This window comes from Rattus norvegicus, chromosome 14 (genome assembly GCF_036323735.1).
Source record: "Rattus norvegicus strain BN/NHsdMcwi chromosome 14, GRCr8, whole genome shotgun sequence".
Lineage (NCBI taxonomy): Eukaryota > Metazoa > Chordata > Mammalia > Rodentia > Muridae > Rattus > Rattus norvegicus.
This window is the reverse complement of record NC_086032.1, coordinates 104,554,855-104,577,103: the sequence shown is the minus strand read 5'-3', so window position 1 is coordinate 104,577,103 and position 22,249 is coordinate 104,554,855. Positions and strand designations below refer to the sequence as shown.

Here is a 22,249-nt window from a genome sequence, read left to right as displayed (position 1 = left end):
TGTGATACACAGGGTTGTAGATAGGTATCATCTTGAGGGAAAAAAAAAACTACAACAGAAAATTGTTGTTTAAAATTGAGATACCCAGAGGCCTGAGAAATGAGTAATTCAAAACCAGAGAATCTAAATTTAAACTTCCCCAGCTTCGGCATGAGAAGCATCCTTAAGAAGCAACGTGCAAAGCCAGAGGGGGGAAGGCCATCAAAGGGTACAGGTTGGAGGAGGTGGTTTAAGCTTTGAAGTAAGTAGATAAAGTTAGCCTTGCCCTTGATGGCTGAGTGCAGTTCTTACTAGTTGAGAACAACCCTGAGCCTGAGGTCAGGAGGTGATCACTTCTGGAACCCTCTACCTGTGTTCACTACTGTAGAACCCAAAGGCTCTGTGAGCTAAGAATATGCACAGCTGTGTCCAGTATCGTAGTGATTCAAATCGGTACTTGAGAAGTCTTAACAGTGTGAATGCAGATGTCATCGTCTTCATCATCGTCTTCATCATCACCGCTGTCTCCTCCTCCTTTTAGTTATTACTTAACTGAATATAGTTTTTCCTCCATTTATTCTTCCCAGTTGCTCCTCACCTCCTCCCACATCTAGATCTACTCCATTTGTCCCTCTTATTAGAAAAGATGAGGCTTCTAGGAAAGAACAACAAAACATAATCAACTATAAGATAAAAATAAAAACTATCATGTTTAGTTGGATAAGCCAAGCCGACATAAAAAGAAAGCATAAAAATCAGAGATCTCCTCATATACACCCTCAGGAATCCCGTTAAAGGGCTAAACTTAAATCTGTAGAATATGCACAGAGGACCTGCTTCAGACACATGCAGGCTGTGCTTGCTGTCCCGTCTCTGAGTTCATATGAGCACTGCTCGATTAGTTCAGAGGGCTTTGTTCTTCTGGTGTCCTCCATCTCCTCTGTCCCCCCTCCTCGCCTACTTCTGTTTCCACGGGGTTCCCTGAACTCGGAGGGAGGGACTTTATGAAGACATACCCTTAACAAGTCTCTCGTTGTAATGTCTTGCTGTGGATCTCTGTTCATTCCCATCTGCTGCAGGAGGAAGCCTCTCTGATGATGGTTTAAGATGGCATCAATCTATGAGTATAGCAGATGTCATTAGGAGTCATATTGTTGCTTTTTTTTTTAAGACTAGCAGTATTTGGTTTTCCTTTTGCATTTTTAATTTATATTTTAAATGTTATCCCATTTTCCAGTTTCCTCTACAGAAATCTGCTAGACCCCCCCCACCACATACCCACCCACTCCCTCCCACCTCCCCACCTTGACATTCCCCTACACTGGGGCATCAAGCCTTGACCGAACCAAGGGCCTCTCCTCCCATTGATGCCAGACAAGGCCATCCTCTGCTATATATGCAGATGGAGCAATATGTCCCTATATTCTTTTGGGATGGTGGTTTAGTCTCTGGGAGCTCTGGGTTGGGGGTCTGGTTAGTTGATATTGTTGTTCTTCCTATGGGGCTCCAAAGCCCTTCAGCTCTTTCACTCCTTTCTCTAACTCCTCCATTGGGATCCCAGTGCTCAGTCTAATGACCGGCTGTGAGCACCTGCCTCTGTATTTGTCAGGTTCTGGCAGAGCCTCTCTGGAGACAGCTATATCAAGCTGATGTCAGCATGCACTTCTTGGCATCTGCAATAATTTCTGGATTTGGTGCCTGTATATGAGATGGATCCCTAGGTGAGACAGTCTCTGGATGGCCTTTCAGTCTCTGCTCCACACTTTGTCTCCGTATTTCCTCTTGTGAATATTTTGTTCCCCCTTCTAAGAAGGTCTGAAGCATACACACTTTTGTCTTCCTTATTCTTGAGCTTCATGTGGTTTATGAATTGTATCTTGGGTATTCTGAACTTTATTTGGGCTTTCTAGACTCTAGTTCTTGGTCACCCAAGCAGTGTTTAGTTTGGGTTGTATCTCATGGAGAGGGCCTTACGTCAGGTTGGACATCAGTTTGTGGGTTAATCTGAAAAGGTTTGTGCCCCCATTCCCCTAGTATATTTTGCAGGTAGGACAAGTGGTAGATCAAGGGTTTGTGGTTAGGTTGGTGTTGACTTTTCTCTTCTGGTAGCCTGCAGGGCATGTTCCTAAGCCATAGACACTAGATCACCCGGTGAAGGTTTTAATGTTGGTACCAGCTCAGCCTCTCCATGTTCAATGAGTTGTACGTGTGTTGTCTTCAACAATGGCGTCTTGCACTCGGTTCGTGTAGAGCAATTTATTGTCTTGGCAAATCTGGGTTGTCTGAAGATTTTCTTATATTTTTGGTTATAAGCCTAGCCTTTAACGGCTGAGCCATCTCTCCAGTCCTGATGAAACCCTGTTGTGGCACTAGAAGCTTCATTTGGTGACAAGAGATGGCTAGTAGGGGTTCCATCTCCCTCGATATTTTGAGACTTCATTGGGATCACCTTTGTATATTATAGGAAGTTTACATTGTACTAGACTTTTATACCGCCTCTCATATGCTCCTCAAATGTTCTTAATTTGATGGTAGGATGTACTTACCAGCTGGATCATTAGCCAGCCCAAGGGTTACACCCTAGGGAGTCTCAGAAGGATGACAACAGCAGCCACCTCTGCCATGCAGTGGCTGTCTCTACCCTCACTCCAGCCCTCCAACTCATCTTTACCTCCCTTTACCACTGGATCTTTCTCTTCCTGTTCTCCATTCTGCCCCTGGCTCCAATCTACCTATAAAATCTATTCTATTTTCCCTTTCCAGGAAGGCCCATGTGTCTCAACCTAACCTCTCTGGGTTATGGATTGTAGCATGATTATCATTTACTTAACTGCTAATATCCACTTATAAGTGAGTGCATACCATGTTTTACCTTACTTGGGATGATTTTTTTCTTAGTTTCATCCATTTGCCTATACATTTATGATGTCATTTTCTTAATGCAGTCTTCAGTTGAGCTTGTTTTCAGTTTCTGGCTATTGTGAATAATGCCACTATGAACATAGTTGACCAAAAGTCTTTTGGTCGGATGGAATGTCCTTTGGTTATATGCCCAAGAATAGCTGAGTCTTGTGGTATATTCATTTCCATATTGGTTGTACAAGTCTATACTCCCAGCAGCAATGGAGGAATGTTACCCTTGCTCCACATCCTTGCCAGTTGAATCAGTCACCTGTGTTATTGATCTTAGCCATTCTGACAGGTATAAAATGGAATCTCAAATTTGTTTTGATTTACCTTTCGTTAATGGCTAAGGATGCTGAACTTTTAACAAATGCTTCTTGGCTATTTGAGATTGCTCTATTGATAATCATGTGTTTAGATCTTTCCTTCATTTTTAAATTGAATTATTTGTCTTGTTGATATCTATTCTCATGAATTCTTTATATATTTTGGATATTAGCCCTTTATCAGATATGGAGTTGGTAAAAGTCTTTTTCCATTTTGTAGGCTGCCACTTTGTTCCAATAACAATTTCCTTTGCCTCACAGATACTTTCCAGTTTGATGAGGTCCATTTATTAATTGTTGATCTTAGTGCTTGTGCTACCTGTGTTTGGTTCCAGTGTAAGACAAGTCTTCTCATTCTATGCATCTGAATGCTGTGGTTGCTTTCTTCATTTGTAGAACACTTAGGTTCTACCGGCCAGCTGGATCATTAGCCAACCCAAGGGTTACAAGCAGTCTCAGAAGGATGACAACAGCATCCACCTCTGTGGGGCAGTACAAAGTGTGTCCAGAAGAGAACCTAGGTCTGAAAACAAGGGAAACCACTAGAATGAAGATGTGTCAGGAGTCAAGCACGTAGCAAACACAAGCTCAGCACCAGCATAAAAAGGAAGGCATGAGTCCACAAATTGCATCCTCCTCCATATAAATAGAAGTCTTAAGTTTGAAGCCTCAGAAAGGAGCTCTAATGTTTCATCTGTTACTGCTAAAAACTTTTAGCAGCATTTTTAACTTCATCATATTTAAAAGATTTATTTATATATAAATATTTAAGTGTGAGTCTGCCTGAAGGTGTGTTGAAGTGAATCTGTGAATCCCTGTTGTAGCCAGAAGAGGATGTCAGATTCCCCATAGCGTAAGGTAGGAACTATCCAACATGAGTGCTGGGAACTAAACTCACTGAGTCATCTCTCCTGCCCCAGCTTTTCTATTTATGATAATTACTTATTAAAAGTAATCACCTTTCTGTCTTTTAGCATTTGACAATATAGCCATTAGCTCAGTTTATTTTCTTTCTGAATGGTTTTGGGGATTGAACTCTGCAGAATGAGTTTTTTAATATTGCTACTCAATAAAACCAGAAGAGATACAAACCCACAGATGTACAAATATCATCATAAAAAACATGATAAATATAACATGACTTGTAAGGATCATAACTTCCTGACTGCTGAACTCAAGCAAATGAAAACAAATAAAATCTCATGTGAAGATTTCAAATACTTTTTTTAGTAAAAATGTCTAGCGACTTCAAAAAGGATATAAGCAACAAATGAATTCAATCCAAAAGCTAGGAATGCCCAGGTAACAGAGAAAGAATATCAGCAATTGGATGAGAAAATCCATAACAGAAACGGCATGATAACAGGGAAGTAAAATGCAACAATGAAACTTAAAAAATGTTGAAAATGAAAATCTTGATGAATTACCTAAGAAACATTATAAAAGTCAAAAAGAAGGAATATCAGGGATGGGAAAAGTCAAGGAAATTTACCACTCAAAGACCAATAGAGGGGAAAAAGGAAGGAAGAAAGGAAGGAAGGAAGGGAGGGAGGGAGGAGGGAGGAAGGGAAGGAGGGAGAGAGGAAGGAAGGAGGAAGGGAATCACCAGTAACTTCAGGATAGAATCAAAAGATCAAACCTAAGAAGTCATGAGACAGAAGAAAGAAGTAAGATTAGAAACTAAAATCATAGAGAATCTATTTAGTGAAATTATAACAACAATTTCCAATCTAGGCAAGAAAATTGATATCCAAAAACATATTTTGAATTGCAAATATACAGGACTAGGGAACCATATCACCTTATACCTATGCCAAACATAGAGAAAAGCTATATTACAAACTATAAAGGGAAAATCCCATTCATCTCCAAAGGCAAACACTTCAGACTTCACACAGACTTCTAATCCATAGTCCTAAAATTTAGAAATCATATATTGTTTGATTAAAGTAAGTTTAAAGCCCTTAAATTAAATAACTCCCAAACAAGATTGCTGTATCCAACTATTTTACCTTTAGAACTGATAGGAAATAGAAGACATTTCTACAGAAAAAAAAAAAAAGAAAAACACCAAGGAAATTCATGATCAACAAGTTAGCACATAGAAGACTTAAAGAAACATTACACACAGCAGGAAGAAAGAAGACCCATGAGTAAAGGAATGAAAATATCTCGTTAGTGCAGTAGATGAATAAAGGAGAGCTTTTTGAATCTCTAGCATTAATGGTGAAGCAAAGGACAGATAATAACAACACAGAAACAACCAAGAAAAATTACAGGAATTTATAAGCATGTCTCAGTAACAATCTTACAAACAACAGACCTCAAGGTTACTAATATTAAATCATTGGCTAACTAGATTATAAAACCAGGCCGAACTACCATTCGTCTCCAAGAAACAACCCTTACATGCCTGCTTGAGAATCGGCAGAGGGAAGTCAATCTAGAAAGTGTATGGAAGCTTGAAGCAGCCGTTGTTTTTTTTTTTTTTTATGTTTAATAACTAGATTGCACACCAAAATTAGAAGGGATAAAGAGGAATTGCACATATAATAGATAGGGCAATTCATCAGGCATCATTAGGGGCTCATTTGAAAATGTGTTAGTATGCTTTGCCTGTGTGTATGTATAGGCAACATACCACATGCGTGCAGTAGCTGATGAGTGTGGTAGATGCCCTGGACGTGGAGTTACGGATGACTGTGGAGCTGCCGTGTTGGTGTGGGGAACTGCACTGAGCAGTCTGAGTTTTTAACTCCTAACCTATCTCTCCAGCCTGTGAAACAACAAGAATAACAGCAACCGTTGCTACTTCTTCTATTCTCCTCCTCTACTTTTCTACTTCTTCTTCTTCTTCACCTCTTCCCCCTCCCCCTCCTCTCCCTTTTCTTCCTCATCTTCATCTTTGTCTCATTTTTTAAAAATAGAATGATGGCTGCAGTAACTAAAAATAGTCTTCCAAGAAAGAAAACCCCAGAACTAGATGGATTCATTTTTGGATTCTACCAGATGTTTAAATAAGAACCTGTAAATTTGAAAGAGAGAGGGGAAGGAATGGAAAGAGGGAAGAGCTACCGGCTGGGAAAGGCACTTTTAAACTCGTCCTGGGGAGCCATCTTATTCTAATAACTAAGACTGAAAAGGCTATAATTGGGGGGAGGGGTGGATGGAGAAAATACCTATTTCTTTAGTGAGCATAGGTATAAAATTTATCAATGGAATTCTTATCAAATTCAAGGATACATTAAAGAGATCATACACTATAACCAAGTTGGTTTTATTCTAAGGATGTGTGGTTTGCCCAACATATGGACATCAGTAAGTTTAATACACATCTAGATAGAGTCTAGGGAATCTGTAATCATTAAGGAATCTTATGAGCATCTTAATCAGGGCCAAAAATGCCCTTCATGATGTTCAGCTTCCCTTCATGATAAATGCTCTGAAAAGAAATAGAGACGGCAACATGCTTCAGTGCAATAAGAGCTATATGTGAGGCACTACTGCCAACACTGTACAAATCAGGAGGAAACCGAAAGCATTTTCTCTGAATCTAGAAAGATGAGGGTCTTACTCTCTGCTTTTATTAACATAATACTTGAAAATAAAAGAGAAACATGTAAAAAGAAATAGAAATAGAAGAGGAAAATTCAGGCCATCCCTATTTAAAGTCTACTCAATTCTGTATTTAAGAAACCCAAAAGTATCCACCAGAAAACACGTAGTTCTGATCAGCACTTCAGCAGGGGGATAGGACTGAGTAATCCTACTATTGTGGTCTTAGTGAACTGACTGAACAACCAGCAGCTTAAGTACTCATAAGAGAGTTGCTGAGAAAACAATGGGGACAGGAGTGGAGGTCATATTTAAATATCCTGTTAAAGAATTCTAGGAATAAGCCTACTTGTGTAGGGGAAATACCTCTACAGTGAAAATGGTCAGGAACTGCAGAAAGAAATAGAAGGAGACGTGGAAAGGTGGACCAGCCTGCATGTGCATGGATTGTCAGAATTATTGTGGTGTAAATGGTTATATCACTAAATATGATCTGTAGGTACAGTACCCCCCCCACCAAAGTTTAAGAATATCTTCAGAATTAGAACTAGAAAAAAATAACGTTAAAACACACATGGGACCAAGAAAAAACCCAAACAACCCAAGCAGTTCCAAGCAGAAACGGGTAGTTCTATCAGAATGCTTGATGCCTCACAGATTGTCTCATCATCAGTGACACTGGAAGGTGGGGCACTGGCACAGAAAGGACTTCCAGACCTGCAGACCAGAGTAGAGGCCAGAAGTAAACCCACAGAGATACGCTTCCTAAGTTTTAGGTGTCAAAAGACACACTGGGAAAACGCCCGATTGTGAATTATTCTGGGAATACTGGCTACCCACACTTGCAAACGACTGACCTTTTAATATAGTTCTTCATGTTGTGGTGATGCCCAACCTTAAAATTCGTTGCTACTTCATAGTTGTCATTTTACTACTGTTATGAATCATCATGTAGGATGTTCATATCTGATATGTAGGATACCTGATAATGTGACCCCTGTGAAAGGGTTGATTGATCCCCCTTCACCCAAACCACCAAGGATGTTAGAACCCACAGGTTAAGAACTGATATATCTGTCATCGTGTATAAAAATCAATATGTTCTTTTGTGATTGGGTTACCTCACTCAGGATGATATTTTCCAGTTCCATCCATTTGCCTGTGAATTTCATGAAGTCATTGTTTCTGATAGCCGAGTAGTATTCCATTGTGTAAATGTACCACATTTTCTGTATCCATTCCTCTGTTGTAGGACATCTGGGTTCTTTCCAGCTTCTGGCTATTATAAATAAGACTGCTATGAACATAGTGGAGCATGTGTCCTTGTTATATGTTGGAGCATCATTGGTTCCTTTTTTTTTTTCCGGAGCTGGGGACCGAACCCAGGGTCTTGCGCTTCCTAGGCAAGCGCTCTACCACTGAGCTAAATCCCCAACCTGGAGCATCATTTAGATGTATGTCCAGGAGTGATATAGCTAGGTCCTCAGGTAGCACTATGTCCAATTTTCTGAGGAACCTCCACTCTGATTTCCAGAGTGGTTGCACCAGCTTGCAGTCCCCATAGAGACGTTTATATGGCCATGTTTATTATTGCACCATTCACAATATGTTGGAATGGAACCAACCTAGATACCCTATCAACAGATGGATAATAAACATACACAACAGAATATCATTCAGCCATAAGAAAATGAAATCATGACATTTGTAGGAAAATGGATAGAACTGGAGAATATTTACTAAGAGGCATAAGCTATGCTAGATTCAAAGTTCTTTTTCATGTTTTATCTCATTTGAGAAATCCAGATACTTCTTTATATATAAATGGTGTGTGTGTGTGTGTGTGTGTATGTGTGTGTATGTGTGTGTATGTGTGTGTATGTATGTGTGTGTATGTGTGTGTGTGTGAGTGGGCGTGTGTGTATGTGTGTGTATGTGTGTGAGTGGGCGTGTGTGTGTGTGTGAGTGGGCGTGTGTGTGTGTATGTGTGTGTGTATGTGTGTGAGTGGGCGTGTGTGTATGTGTGTGTGTATGTGTGTGTGTATGTGTGTGAGTGGGCGTGTGTGTATGTGTGTGTGTATGTGTGTGCGCATGTGTATGTGTATGTGTGCACACTCAAGTGCCTGCGCATGCTAAGAGGGACTATGAGAAGTTGGGAAGACATGAAAAGGGAGAGAGGAGGACAAGGAGTAAGATGATGGAATACATGGGACATGGAAGCCAGAGGGAGGGTGTTTGAGGGCTGTGGGGTGGCTGGGGAAGGTGGTGGGAGAGGAGAATACATCAAACAAAGTATGCCATGCAGTGCCATAGGACACCTGTAGCTCTCTGTGGGATACGTAATTTAATAAAAAAATGATGAAAGCCTCCATGATCACATCACAGTTCTGTAAAGCAAAGCCAACAGAAGGGCTGTGTGTGCTTCTCTAGTTGCAGACGTAGAGTGTGGGCTGGTGTGCTAGAAAGGGGATAGCAAAGGAGCCCGCTGAACAGAGAGGGAACATGGGAAGTTACAAGAGAGACAGGTGGGACAGAGAGATGGGTGGGGCTGTTTTATGTATAGCTGCCCACCGACTAGTAACCAAGGTCAGATCACAGCACCTGTCCAACAAGCCACGTGGGTGTTCCACCGGTGCCTCCAGCTTCAGCACTGAGGGAAATGCAGCATCTCCAGCCACTATGCCTGTTGGCTCACACACTCATTCTCACATATGTCCCCCTGAATAAAATGTTTCTGTTTATAACAATGGATAAAATATAATCTTTTTAAGATAAAGACATGTTCACATTTTCTGAATGGATAGAGACGTTTGTAGGATACGTCATAAGGTTCATGGGGATTGATCTGTATGTACTGGGCCATTAGCACAGTCGTAGACGAGAAGAGACACTGAAACACCACTCTCTCCGTTATGTGTGACACTATTAACTTCTCAGTGCTGGTGAAAGGTGCGAAGGAAGTACCAAGCTTCTTCCCAGAGGATGCAGCTCCCTGTGCACATGCTCTCCAGCTGTGTGCACTCCTTGCTTGTTAGGTGTCAGTGAAAAATAATTACGAAATTATTGTTTCAGAAGTATCTGGTTTCTTTTATATCTCCACACAGCTACAGATTCATGGTAATGGAAAGACTGGGGATCGATTTACAGAAGCTCTTGAACCAGAACGGTGCTTTTAAAAAATTAACTGTCCTGCAACTTGGAATCAGGATGGTGAGTTTGAGATGGCTTACTTCAAATTCCTCACAGATGACTTACTTGATTTTTGCTCTGTAGAATTATGGGGAAATAAGTTTTTTGCCTCGGAATGTCAGTTGTAGAGAGTAGGAAGTATTTTGGTGAACTTGATAACCATGGGCTCTACACATGACAAGCTGTGCTGTACTAGACTCAGTTTTCCCTGACAGCTTGGTTTCACATATCGGAAGAAGCCTGAGGAGCTGTAAGAATGACCTTTCTGCTTCTGTTATGTTTGTAACCATAAGTTATGGCCAAATAGACTACTTTTCATACTAAATATGGTATGGTTTGATTTAAAATGTTTTAAGTGTAAGTTGAGGATGGTGGCAACAATTACTTATGGCAGTGAATAACATATTTACATGTGTGCTTTGTTAACTAGGACGCAGTGTAGTCACAAATGAACCACATAGACAGTCATTTGTCGATAATGCCACATATTTATCTCACTTACATGTACGTCCTGGGCTTCCCCCCCCGCTCCTATCACGAGTAGGATGAAACAACTCATGCCAGGTTGTGTTGTGGAAAATAATTATTTTCTCCATACATTTATCCACTCACCTATAAATATTTATGGAACGTCCCCCGCCTCGCCTCTCCCCACACTTGACATGCAAGGTTTCAGGGCTTTAATGATGTGCAAGTTTTTTGTTATTACACAGAATGATCATAGCTATAATATTTTGTTCTGAGGTCTTCAAGATTTGAATCATGATTATTGACTGATGAGTGAACTACATGACTATTTCACCATAGATGTCTTGACCATTTTTGTATAGTTTTTAATGCTATTTATTCCCAGTCTACATCACTATTTTAGCTACTATGATAAAATACCCTGGCAAAAACCAATTAACAGAGAAAATATTTACATTGTTTCACGATTTCATGATGGTAAAATCATAAACAATAGTATTTTGGGGCAACTGATCAATCACAGTACATCCACCATTAAGAAACAGAGTGATGGGCGCCTGTGCTCTTTCTTCTTTTTATATTGTGCAGAATCTCATCTTAGGGAATGGTGCCACCCACAGTGGACAAATATTTTATTCAACCATGAGCAACCAGAAATTATGATATTTTAGAATTATCAATAATTGTGGGAAATCATGTGTGGAAACAAACCATATTATTGAGTGAAACATTGATACTGGTCTTATCTACTTCTCTTCACAGCTCGATGTACTGGAATATATACATGAAAATGAATATGTTCATGGCGATATAAAAGCAGCAAATCTACTGCTGGGTTACGCAAATCCAGACCGGGTAAAGAGAATATTAGCATTTGCTTTTGGTGAGGGGGTTAGGAATGCCGAAGGCCGACTCTTAACCCACAAGAGTTTACAAATGAGGGCTTAATATGATGAATGTTTCAATTTGTCTTACTTTGCTTACCTGATTTAATCCTTGCACCAGATTAATGAGTAATTAGGATGAAGAAGCTGAGAGTCAGAAGGGTTAAATCATTTGCTAATGGGCACACATTGAAGAAATTGCTCAGCAGGAAGCTGAGTTCATAAGTAAATGTAGATAAAGTGCCATGGTATCGAGTGCAGGGAGAAGGGATAGGTGTGTGCAGAAAGATAGCTGCACAGGGCTCCATGTTTAATCCCTATAGTTGGAGCAAAGAATCATATCCAGTGGTGCTTTCCATTGTGGTAGGCACCTTCTCCCCAATATCACGGCATTTCCGAACACGTGGTTAGGACAACACCGCTTGCTATAAAGTATGTACAGGAACAAATAACAAAATGGTGTGGACATCTGGGATGCCACTTTGCTCAATTTCTTCGGAACATAAAAATCTCCCATCGATATTAAGTAATCATGTTCCCTCTAGTTAACTGAAACGACTTGAACACTTATGTTTACATGACAAGCCTATAAGACGATTCAGCCTTTTCAATCAACAGGAATGCCTCCTGTTGAGGTGCAGATAGGCCTCTGTAGAGGAGTTTCATTCAGTGCTGAAAAGATACTTGCCAAACTATGGCAAGGCATGGAAGGAGGTAAACATATAACAATACGTGAACAAGTCAAGGGGTAAAAGCTGTGTATGTCAGCTCCTGACATTCTGTATTAACTATGAGAGCAGTTAAACAGTTAACAGTGACCTGGGGTTGGGAGCAAGGGATGTGAACAGTCAGGGTACTGAGGTTTGTAAGACAGTGAAACCCTCCTGTATGCGTCAGGGTACACACATGCCATTATTTCTTCGTCAAGTCTTTTCCTCATTGGACACTGTAGACTTGGAATGATGCTCATCTGTCATTGTCATTTTATCTACATTAACAAGTCTCTCACTGAGGGGGTGTGGAGGTGAAAGCTGTCTACCCAGGGCCTAGCGTTATGTGGGAACTCAGCACTCACTGCTTAGTTTTACGCAAATTCCTCAAAATTCATCTATATTAAACAAAAAATTTCTTCAAATAAAATAGGATATAAAATATGGCAAAAGTAACTGAATAACTGATTTACTTTACTTTTATGTAATAAGCATATGTAACCATTACCTACAGACTTAATAGATTTAAAGTTAAAAAAACCCACCATGACTCAAAAATATTAGGAAACTATCATTAAATGCTTAATGGACACTGTGAGTACTGGATGTTTTAAATAAAGGAAAAAGTCTTGGCAGAAAATACTGGTAGATTAAAAGTTTAAACATATCTGCAAATTAATAGTAGACAAATGAGTACCTGTGAAAGATGTTTATAGTAAATTTAAAAATATCTAACAAGCAATACGAAATTAATAGAAAAAATAGCACATAATTTCACAGTGTGGTGATAAAAATGAAAGTGGGGTGGGTGGAAGGAGACAGTGCTGTCCTTGAGACAAATGGAAAATAGGTCACCATTGCTAAAACTAGAAGTGTGGAAATGAAACAGGGAGGCAGCTTCCTTAAAAGACAGAGCAAATTGGAAAAGATCTGAAATACAGAAATATATATTCTTATCTCTGTTTTCAGTCACTTAGCAAAGTGATTCAAACCCTTGTAATCACTCTACAGTTACCGGGTTGTAAGTGTCTCCTTGAACACTAATCTGCTCACCTGGGTTTGAACATTCAGATTTATTTAGGATTTATTTTTGTTATCATCTAACGTGAGTGTTGGGAACTGAACTTGGGTCCTTAGGAAAACCGGCCAGCACTCTTAACTGCTGGCCCATGTCTCTGGGCCCTGACTTGGTTTTGGCAGTTGCAGGTAGTAGCATGGCCATGAGCCAAGATGGATGCATAGCTTTCATGCAGGCTCTTGTTTTACGATCGCTGAGAGTAAGTAATTGCAAGTGGACTCTGGGTCATGTGGTGATGTGTATGTGGTGGAGAAACTGCCAGACTGTTGTTAGGATCCTGTCCTTGTGACATTCCCGTCAACACTGCCTGATGGTGACATTTCCATCCTATTTGATTCCATCTGTTTCCTGAGTTCCCACTGCACTGAAGAGTGCCTGACATTTGTCATTTACACTTCCCTTAGTCACCTGCGGCCACTGACCAAGCAGTCTGTGCTGGCTCGCCAGTCATGGGCTTTCTTGGTGAATGTGTCCACTTTTACCTCAGCGAGTCTTCAGAATGAGCTGCACTGCCTTTGTATTTTGAGGGTAGGAAGGAGCTCTGTCAGACATCTGTCAGCAGCTATTTTCTGTGGCTCGTCTTCGGTTTTCTCAATGCTGTTGTTGCTAAATAGGTGGGACATCCAATACAACACTATCTTGCTACTGCAATTTTATGAGGTTAAAATTAGGTAGTGGGAATCTTCCAGCTTTGTTCTTTTGTTTTTTAAAACAAGTTGTTTTGGCTAATCTGTCTCCTTTGGAATCTCATATATAATATATTATAGTCAGTCTGTCTGTTTTATCAGTTTGTAGTATAGCTGTCTTTGAAGCCACTGCTATTCTGATACTGTGGGATAACCTTGGAAAGGATGAACATCCCCATGCTCCCTTTGCTTGCTTTTATTTTTATTAACTTCAAGATATTTTCTTACTTTCCTTGAGGTTTGCTGTTTTTAAATTTACATATGTGAGATTATGTTTAATTTTCAGATATTTGGGTGCTTTTAAATCTTTCTCTTTCATAGATTCTTCTATTTAAATTATGTGTCTACATATATATGTATATATCTATGTGCTGTGAGTGCAGTTGCCTGTAGAAGCCGTCGCAGGATGTCTGATGCTCCAGAGCTGGAATTAGAGATGTGAGTTATCTGATGTGGGCGCGGGAGCAGAGCTCAGATCTTCTGCAAGCGGGTGCTTTTAACTGCGGAGCCAACCCTCCCACCTGTACCATAGACAGTTTCTCTTCTTGGAAACATTTCTAAAGGATATGCTATTTTCACTTTATGTGTATGACTATTTTGTTTTTCATGCGTGTCCACACCCCACCTATGTGCTTAGTACTGCCTTCGGTCAGAGGAAGCTATCAGAGTTCCTAGAAGTAGAGCTCTGGTCAGCGTCAGGCCACTGTCTGGTGCTGAGAATGGAACCTGTGTCCACTCAGAGAGCAACAAGTGTTCTTAACCACCGAGCTATCTCTGCTGCCCTTGCTGGAGGTTAGCAGAATCTTAATTCTGTTTTAGTTGGAGGATTACATTTTATGATTTTGGTATTTTAAAATTCGTTGACAATTACTTTATTTGTAAAGATATAGGCCACCTTTGGAGTGTTTCATAAGTGCTTGAAAATAATATATATTCTGCTAAATGGTTTGGGATAGAATGTTTAATAAATGTCAATTAGATAAAACTGGCCTAGTGTTGTTGCAATTTTCAGTATCTCTACAATGAAGAATACGAAAGTCGTGAATTATTCTTCTCTCTTAAACCCTCATCTGGATTTTGTTTCTGTGCACTGGGTGCATATACATTTTTACAGCTTCTTTATCTATTGTCTCATCTTTACTTGGAAGTCTGTTTTTGTTGATGTAACTGTCGCAACTTCTTTTGATTTTGGAATTGTCTTTCTTTTTTACCTTTTGGTCTTTTTCTCACTGTGCATGTTTATTACAGTTTTGGGAATAGGCTGTCCACTGTGAGGCTTATTGTCAGTCACTCTTTAGCCTGGGTTCAGATGGTTCTCCCTGCTTTCTACACAATTCCCCCAGTATTCACCACATGTGCTAGGCAGGAGTTGAGCATCTACACCTATTTGAGTTCTGGGAGTGATTCCGTTTCCTGTCCTCCCTCAGGGAGTGCCTGGAAAGATTTCTGTGGTTTTCTTCCTTTTGAATCTTCAGGTTCAGGTTCTGCCTGAGCTTCTGTGGCCACTTGTGATTGCCTACTCAGTGTTGTAGTTTGGGGTAGCCTGAGTGCTTGTAATGCTCACACACTTGTGGTTCTTTTGAAGAGCATAGTCTCATGTCACATGTTTAAAACCCCCAAAATTTATGGCCTTCAGGTTTATTACTGTGTAGGAGGGACATGTAGTGGTCTGAATAAGAATGGTATACGGAATGGTACTATTAGGAGGTGCGGCCTTGTTGGAGTAGGTATAGCCTTGTTAGAGGAAGTGTGTCACAGAGGCAGACTTTGAGGTTTCAGAAGCTGAAGACAGGCCAGTGTCTCATATTCTCTTCTTGCTATCCACCAATCCAGATGTAGAACTCTCAGCTCCTTCTCCAGCACCATGTCTGCCTGCATGCTGCTTCCTGCCATGAGATAAGGGGTTAAGCCTCTGAGCTATAATCCAGCCCCAGTTAAATACTTTTCTTAGTAAGCAGTAGAAACCCTAACTAAGGCAGGGTGTCAATATAGCCATTCTTCCTCTCATCCTTTCTAAAACCAAAAAGGCTTATTTAAATATTTATATTTTGTTGAATTTCTGTTCTTGCCATTTATCCATTTTTAAAAAATCCTTATTTATTTTGCTTTTCTCCTCCATTGGGCATCATTTTTGATATGAACTGTTCAAGCCCCTTTGTTGCTCCATAATTTACATCTTATTTTCTTATAGTTTACCTGTTTGTGTTTTTAGATATCATCTAAAGTAGCTCTGATTGGCCTTGAATTTGCTCCTGTAGATAAAGCTGGCCTTGAACTCCTCGTCCATCTGCTCCAGATCCAGAATGCTCGGTCACAGGGATGATTCAACATGCTTGACTTTTCAATTTGTCTTCAGTGCTCAAGCTGTGCTTTGGGCGTTTTATATCTGTGCAGAGGATCATTAATATGTAGGCAAGTGGATCAGCCTTTTGTTTAGTAAGGTTTTGTGCTCTAGTGAACTTGTTTACAAGAGTTTTATTGCATAGTTTGATTGTCAGTTAGGATTTACTCTTCTACATGGAAAGAGATAGAACCTACCTTCACCTTGTTTAGGTTGTAAGTTTTTCTGAAATACAAAGTGACAGACAAACAAAAACAAACAAACAAAAACACTGCTGACCACAGTATTTTGTCTTAATACTTGGTTTTGTCTGTTGAATCCGACTGGTGTTTTTGTGCCTATGTTCAGTACCATGAACAATGTTGGTGCATCGATTCCTCAGGCTTTACAGTGGGCTTCAGGGGCAGGTTGACATGACAGTCCCTTCAGCCTTCTTCTTGCCTCTTGCTTTATGGATTTTCTTTTTATTATGTTTTCATTCCTCAGTGTCATCCTATTAATGCTTTCTGTGCTCATTTTTCTAGATAAGCTGAAAACGTTTGATATTCTGATTGGAATTTTGATAAAATTTAAAATTCATTTGCATGATGACAGGAAGGAAAGTTTTAGATTTTTGTCAGATTTGCATTTGCATCTCGGGAGTTTTTAAAGCTTTATAACTTGTTTAATTAATTTATTATTATGGACGTGAATACAGTGTAGCTATCTTCAGACACGATCCCACTACAGATGGTTGTGAGCCACCATGTGGTTGCTGGGATTTGAACTCAGGACCTCTGGAAGAGCAGTCAGTGCTCTTAACCACTAAGCCATCTCTCCAGCCCCAGCTTTGTAATTTTTATTGTCACTATCAGTGTGCTTTTACTCCACTGTTAGGCTTTCTAATTTACCCGTGTCTGAAGGTTTTGAATCATACAGAACAGTTTAAAGTGCTTTGATTCACTAATTCTTTAGTTGCTTGACATAGGTTTAGTAATGATTCTCTGTTTTCTTTCCTTGAAGATTTATTTGTTTTTGTTTTTCATGTGTGGGTCAGTTGCCAGCTCGTATATCATATGTATACATATGTATGTATACACAGTGTCTACAGAGAGTAGGAGAGACTGCTCCGGCCTCTGGAACTGAGGCTGTGGATGGTTGAGAGCCTCCATGTTGTGCTGAGGAGCAAACCCAGGTCCTCTGCCAGGGAAACACGTTCTCTTTCCAGCTGAGCCATCTCTGCAGTTTCTAAGATTTTCTTAAGAAACTGGTTGATCATACTCAAATCAATAACTTTCCCACTCTAACGTCTCTGATGAATTTGACTGCTATACTGCTTAGTACATCTCCAGTACAGGACAAGCAGCAGCGACTCTACGACCCTAGTGGAAATTCCTGAGCTGCCATCTTGCCAGATGCGATGCTGCCTTTAGGATTAAGGCTCTGTGTGTAGATGTGTGAATGTGTGCAGGGGTCCTATGTGCATGTTTAATAAGTTAGGTAATCGGTCAACTTTTATGGATATTTTTGTGTTTTCTTTATTTTTCCCCTTTTATTGATTCATCTCTCATGTAATGCATCCTGTTTATAGTTTCCCTCTCTGCTCCTCCGAGTTTCTTCCCACCTCCCATGCATCCAGATCTACTCCCTTTCTGTCTCTTACTACAAAAATACAGGATACTAAGAGATAATCATAAAATATAACTAAGTGAAAATTATCGTATGTAACAAAAACTGTTCCACTAAACTTGAACAAGACAAACCAACAGAAGATGTCCAGGGAGAAGCACAAGAGTCAGAGACCCACTCATTTGCACACGAGGGTGTTCCATAAAACCTCTAAAGAAGGTTCCATAATATGTATGCAGAGGACCTGCTGCAGACCCATGCAGGCCCCGTGCATGCTGCCTTCCTCGCTGGAGTTCGTAAGAGCTTTGCTCTGGTTAGAGGACTTTTTTTCTTGGTGTCTTCCATCCCCTTTGGCTTTTACAATCTTTCCACCTTCTCTTCAGCAGGGTTACCTGAACTCTGAGGGTAGAGATTTGGTGGAGACAACTTATTTAGAGCTAAAAGTTCCAACGTCTCTCGCTCTCTGCGTAATACCTGGCTGTGGGTCTCTGTACTTTTTCCCATCTGCTGGATGAGGAAGCTTCTCTGGTGGTGGCTAAGAAGACACTGGTCTGAGTAGAGCAGAACATCATTAGGAGTCATTTTTCACTACTTTTTTAATTTTTTTTTAATCAGTAGTGGTTGGCTTTACCCCTGCTGGTCTATCTTGTGTCCTGTTCTTGGTTCCCAAGCGGTGTTGGGATCATGGAGTGGCTAAGTCAAATCAGATATTGTTTGGTTACCCGCACAATCTTTGTGTCAACATTGAACTCGCGTATTTTGCAGGCGGTACACTATTGTAGACCAAAGGTTTTGTTGCTGGCTTAGGGTTTACATTTCTCTTTGGTAGTATGCAGACTACCTTCCTGTAACAGACTGTGAAGACTCTGCAGGCACCAACTTGAATTTTCCATGTTCAGTGAATTGTGTAGATGTTGTTTCCAGCAATGTGGTCTTAAAGTCAGTTTGTGAAGGGCAGCTTATTGTCTGGTCGACAGCCTGGGTTGTTTTGAGATTTTTATGGGACATTTTTGGCCAACAATTAAATTAGATAAAACCCAAACTCATTACTGTAAGCTACATTTGGTGACAAGAGATGGCCAGTTGGTACTCAGTATCTTCTGTTATTTGGCAATTTCATGTAGATCACCATCATGTGTATGTATATTTTAAGAAGTTTTTACTGTATTAGGTTTCCATGATACACCGCAAATGTCTCTTCATTTTGGCCATCCCTCCCATATTTTGTCCCTTGATCCTCCCGTTCCAGCCCCCCAACCCTTCCATAGTTATCTCTTCTGTTTTTTCCCTAAGGAGATCACTTTTCTGTAGCTTTATTACCAATGACATATTGGCTAATATGTCTTAATATAATATTTGCTTCTCTGGGCCTGGGATACCTTGCTCGGGATAATTTTTTTCCTAGTTCCATTAATTTGCCTGCAAATTTCATGAGATCATTTTTTTTCTAATGATAAGTAGTACTCTATTGTGTAAATGTACCAATTTTACCTATTCTTCTGCCGAGGGACAATTAGGTTGTTTCTAATTTCTGGCCATTATTAATAAAGCAGCAATAAGCAGAGTTGAGCATGTCCCCTTGTGAGAATGAAGTATTCTTAGTATATAACTCAAGAGTGATGTGGTGATGGCCGCCACAGACTCACAGATTTGATGCTGCTTATCAGGAAATAGTACTATTTGAAAAGATTCGTAGGAGGTGTGGCCTTGTTGAGACACTGTTGGAGGTGGGTTTTGAGGTTTGTAAAAGCCTTTATGTCAGGGCCAGTGCCTCTCTCTTCCTGATGCCTACAAATAAATCCAGATGTTGGATCTCAGCTACTTATCTAGCACCATGTTTTCTTGAACACTGCCATATTTCTTACCATGAACATAATGGACTAGACCTCCGAAACTATAAGCCAGCCCCAATTCAAAGTTTCTTTTATAAGAGTTGCCACAGTCATGGAAACCTTGGTACTTACTTTTTCAAATCAGTAGTGGTTGGTTTTACCCTAGGTCTCTGGACTATCTAGTGTCTGGTTCTTGGTTCCCAAGCAATGTTGGAGGTATGGGTTCCAGTTCATAGAATGGGCCTTAAGTCAAATCAGACTTTGGATGGTAACCTCACCTGGTTACCATGGGTTAGAATCACCCACATAGACTCCCTGCAGCCCTCACCATCACAAATCTCTGCCAGGTCCTAGAAACGCAGCCCTCTCCTCCACCAGCAGCCAATCTCCCTTCTCTCTCTGTCTCTCTCTCTCCCGGTCTCTCCCCACAACTGAACACACCCCACGCCCCCTCCAGCCCTGTTTGTTCTCTTTCCTGTCTGCCTCCCTCCCTCCCCTCACCCCCAGTGACTGTTTTATTCCCCTTGTGAATGAGATTCATGTCCCTCCTTGTAGTAAGTAAGCGTAGCTTACTTGTGTCTGTGGATTGCAGTGTGGGTCCCCAGTACATTATGGCTGGTATCCACTTGCAAGTGAGTCACATGACTCACCAGTGCATGTCTTTTTGGGTCTGGGATACACCATTCAGGATGACATTTTCTAGCTCCATCCCTCTGCCTGCAAATTTCATGATGTCCTTCTTGTAAACAGATGACTAGTATTCTTGTGTAAATAAACCACATTTTCATCATCCTTTCTCCAGATGTTCAGAAGAACATCTAGGTTCTTTCCACTTTCTGGATATTATAAATTAAACTGCTGTGAACATAGTGGAACAAGTATCCTTGTGGTATGGTGGAACATCTTTTGGGTATGTGCCCAAGATTGATATAGCTGAGTCTTGAGGTGAAACTATTCCCAATTTTTCTGAGGAATTGCTAAACTGATTTCCAGAGTGGTTGTACCAGTTTGCAATCCCAGCAGCAATGGAGGAGTGTTCCCCTTGCTCAGCTTCCTCGCCAGCACCGGCCTTCACCTGTGTTTTTTATCTTAACCTTCTGATGGCAGTAAAGTGGCCTCTCAGAGTCGTTTTGATTTGCATTTTCCTGATTACTAAGGACATTGAACATTGAACAAATGTTTGTTGAGGATTCTCTGTTTAGCTCTCTACCCATTTTTCTAACTGGAATTTTTGGTTTGTTAGTGCTTAACTTCTTGTGTTCTTTATATATTTTGGATATTAGCCCTCTGGTGAGGGTATGGCTGGTAATATCTTTTACTCATTCCGTAGACTGCTGTTTTGTTCTATTGAGAGCATCCTTTGCCTTATAGAAGCTTTTCAGTTTCCTGAGGTTCCATTTATTAATTGTTGATCTTAGTGCCTGAGCTATTCCCATTCTGTTCAGGAATTTGTCTCCTGTACTAATACGTTCAAGGTTATTCCCCACTTTCTCTTCAATTAGATTTAGTGTACTCAGTTAAATGTCGCTGTCTTTGATCCACTTGGACTTGAGTTTTATGCAGGGTACTAAATAAGGATCCGTTTGCATTTGTGTACATGTAGACATCCAGTCAGACCAGCACCAAGTCTTGGAGATGCTTTCTTTTTCCATTATATAGTTTTGGTTTCTTTGTCAAAAGTCAGGTGTCTATTAGTGTGCAGGTTTATGTCTGGGCTTTCTGTTCGATTCCATTGATCAACCTGTTTCTCTACCAATACCATGCACTTTTTATTACTGTTGCTCTGTAGTACTGCTTGAAGTCACAGTGATACTTCTAGAAATTCTATTTTACAGGATTGTTTTAGCTATCCTGTTTTCATTCTTCCTTCCTTCCTTCCTTCCTTTCTTTCTTTCTTTCTTTCTTTCTTTCTTTCTTCCTTTTTCTTTTCTTTTTTCTGTTTGTTCTTCCATATGAAGTTGGGAGTTTTTCTCTCAAGATATGCAAAGAATTGTGTTGAAAATTTGATTGTAATTGCATTGAATCTGTCTATAGATTGCTTTTGGTAGCATGGCCAATTTTACTATGGGAATCCTACTGATCCATGAGCATGGGAGATCTTTCTGTCTTCTGATATCTTATTCAATTTCTTTTTTCAGAGACTTGAGGTCTTGTCATGCAGGAACTTCATTTGCTTGGCTAGAGTTACACCAAGATATTTTATATTATTTGTGGCTATTGTGAAGGGTCTTGTTTTCCTGAGTTCTTGCTTGGCCCATTTATCATTCGCATAAATGAAGGCTACTGATTTTTTTTTCTTAGTTAATTTTATATCCAGCCACTTTGTTGAAGGTGTTTATCAACTGCAGGAGTTCTCTGGTAGAATTTTTTGGGTCACGTATATATACTATCATATCATCTGTAAATAGTGGTATTTTGACTTCTTTTCCAATTTGTATCTCATTGATCTCCTTTAGTTGCCTTAATTCAAGTATCATATTGAATAGAAGTGGAGGGAGTGGGCAGCCTTGCCTTGTTCCTGATTTTCGTGGAGTTGCTTTAAGTTTCTCTGCATTTAACTGTTGGCTTGCTGTATATTGCCTTCATCGTATTTAGGTATGCACCTGTATCTCTCCTAGACTTTTAACATGAAGGGGTGTTGAATTTTGTCTAAGACTTTTGCATGAAAGTGATCGTGTTTTTTGTTTTG

General features: G+C 40.2%; 1 protein-coding gene across 3 annotated transcripts in view; it reads left to right on the top strand.

Moving 5' to 3' along the window:
* Vrk2 (VRK serine/threonine kinase 2) overlaps positions 1-22,249 on the top strand; it is a 120,735-nt gene that overhangs the window by 58,446 nt on the left and 40,040 nt on the right. For all 3 annotated transcript variants that reach the window (NM_001401405.1, XM_039092235.2, XM_063273410.1), the window contains 2 exons: positions 9,869-9,974; positions 11,184-11,276. In NM_001401405.1, the coding sequence (NP_001388334.1) occupies positions 9,869-9,974; positions 11,184-11,276 (199 nt within the window). The remainder of the gene's footprint in view (positions 1-9,868; positions 9,975-11,183; positions 11,277-22,249) is intronic.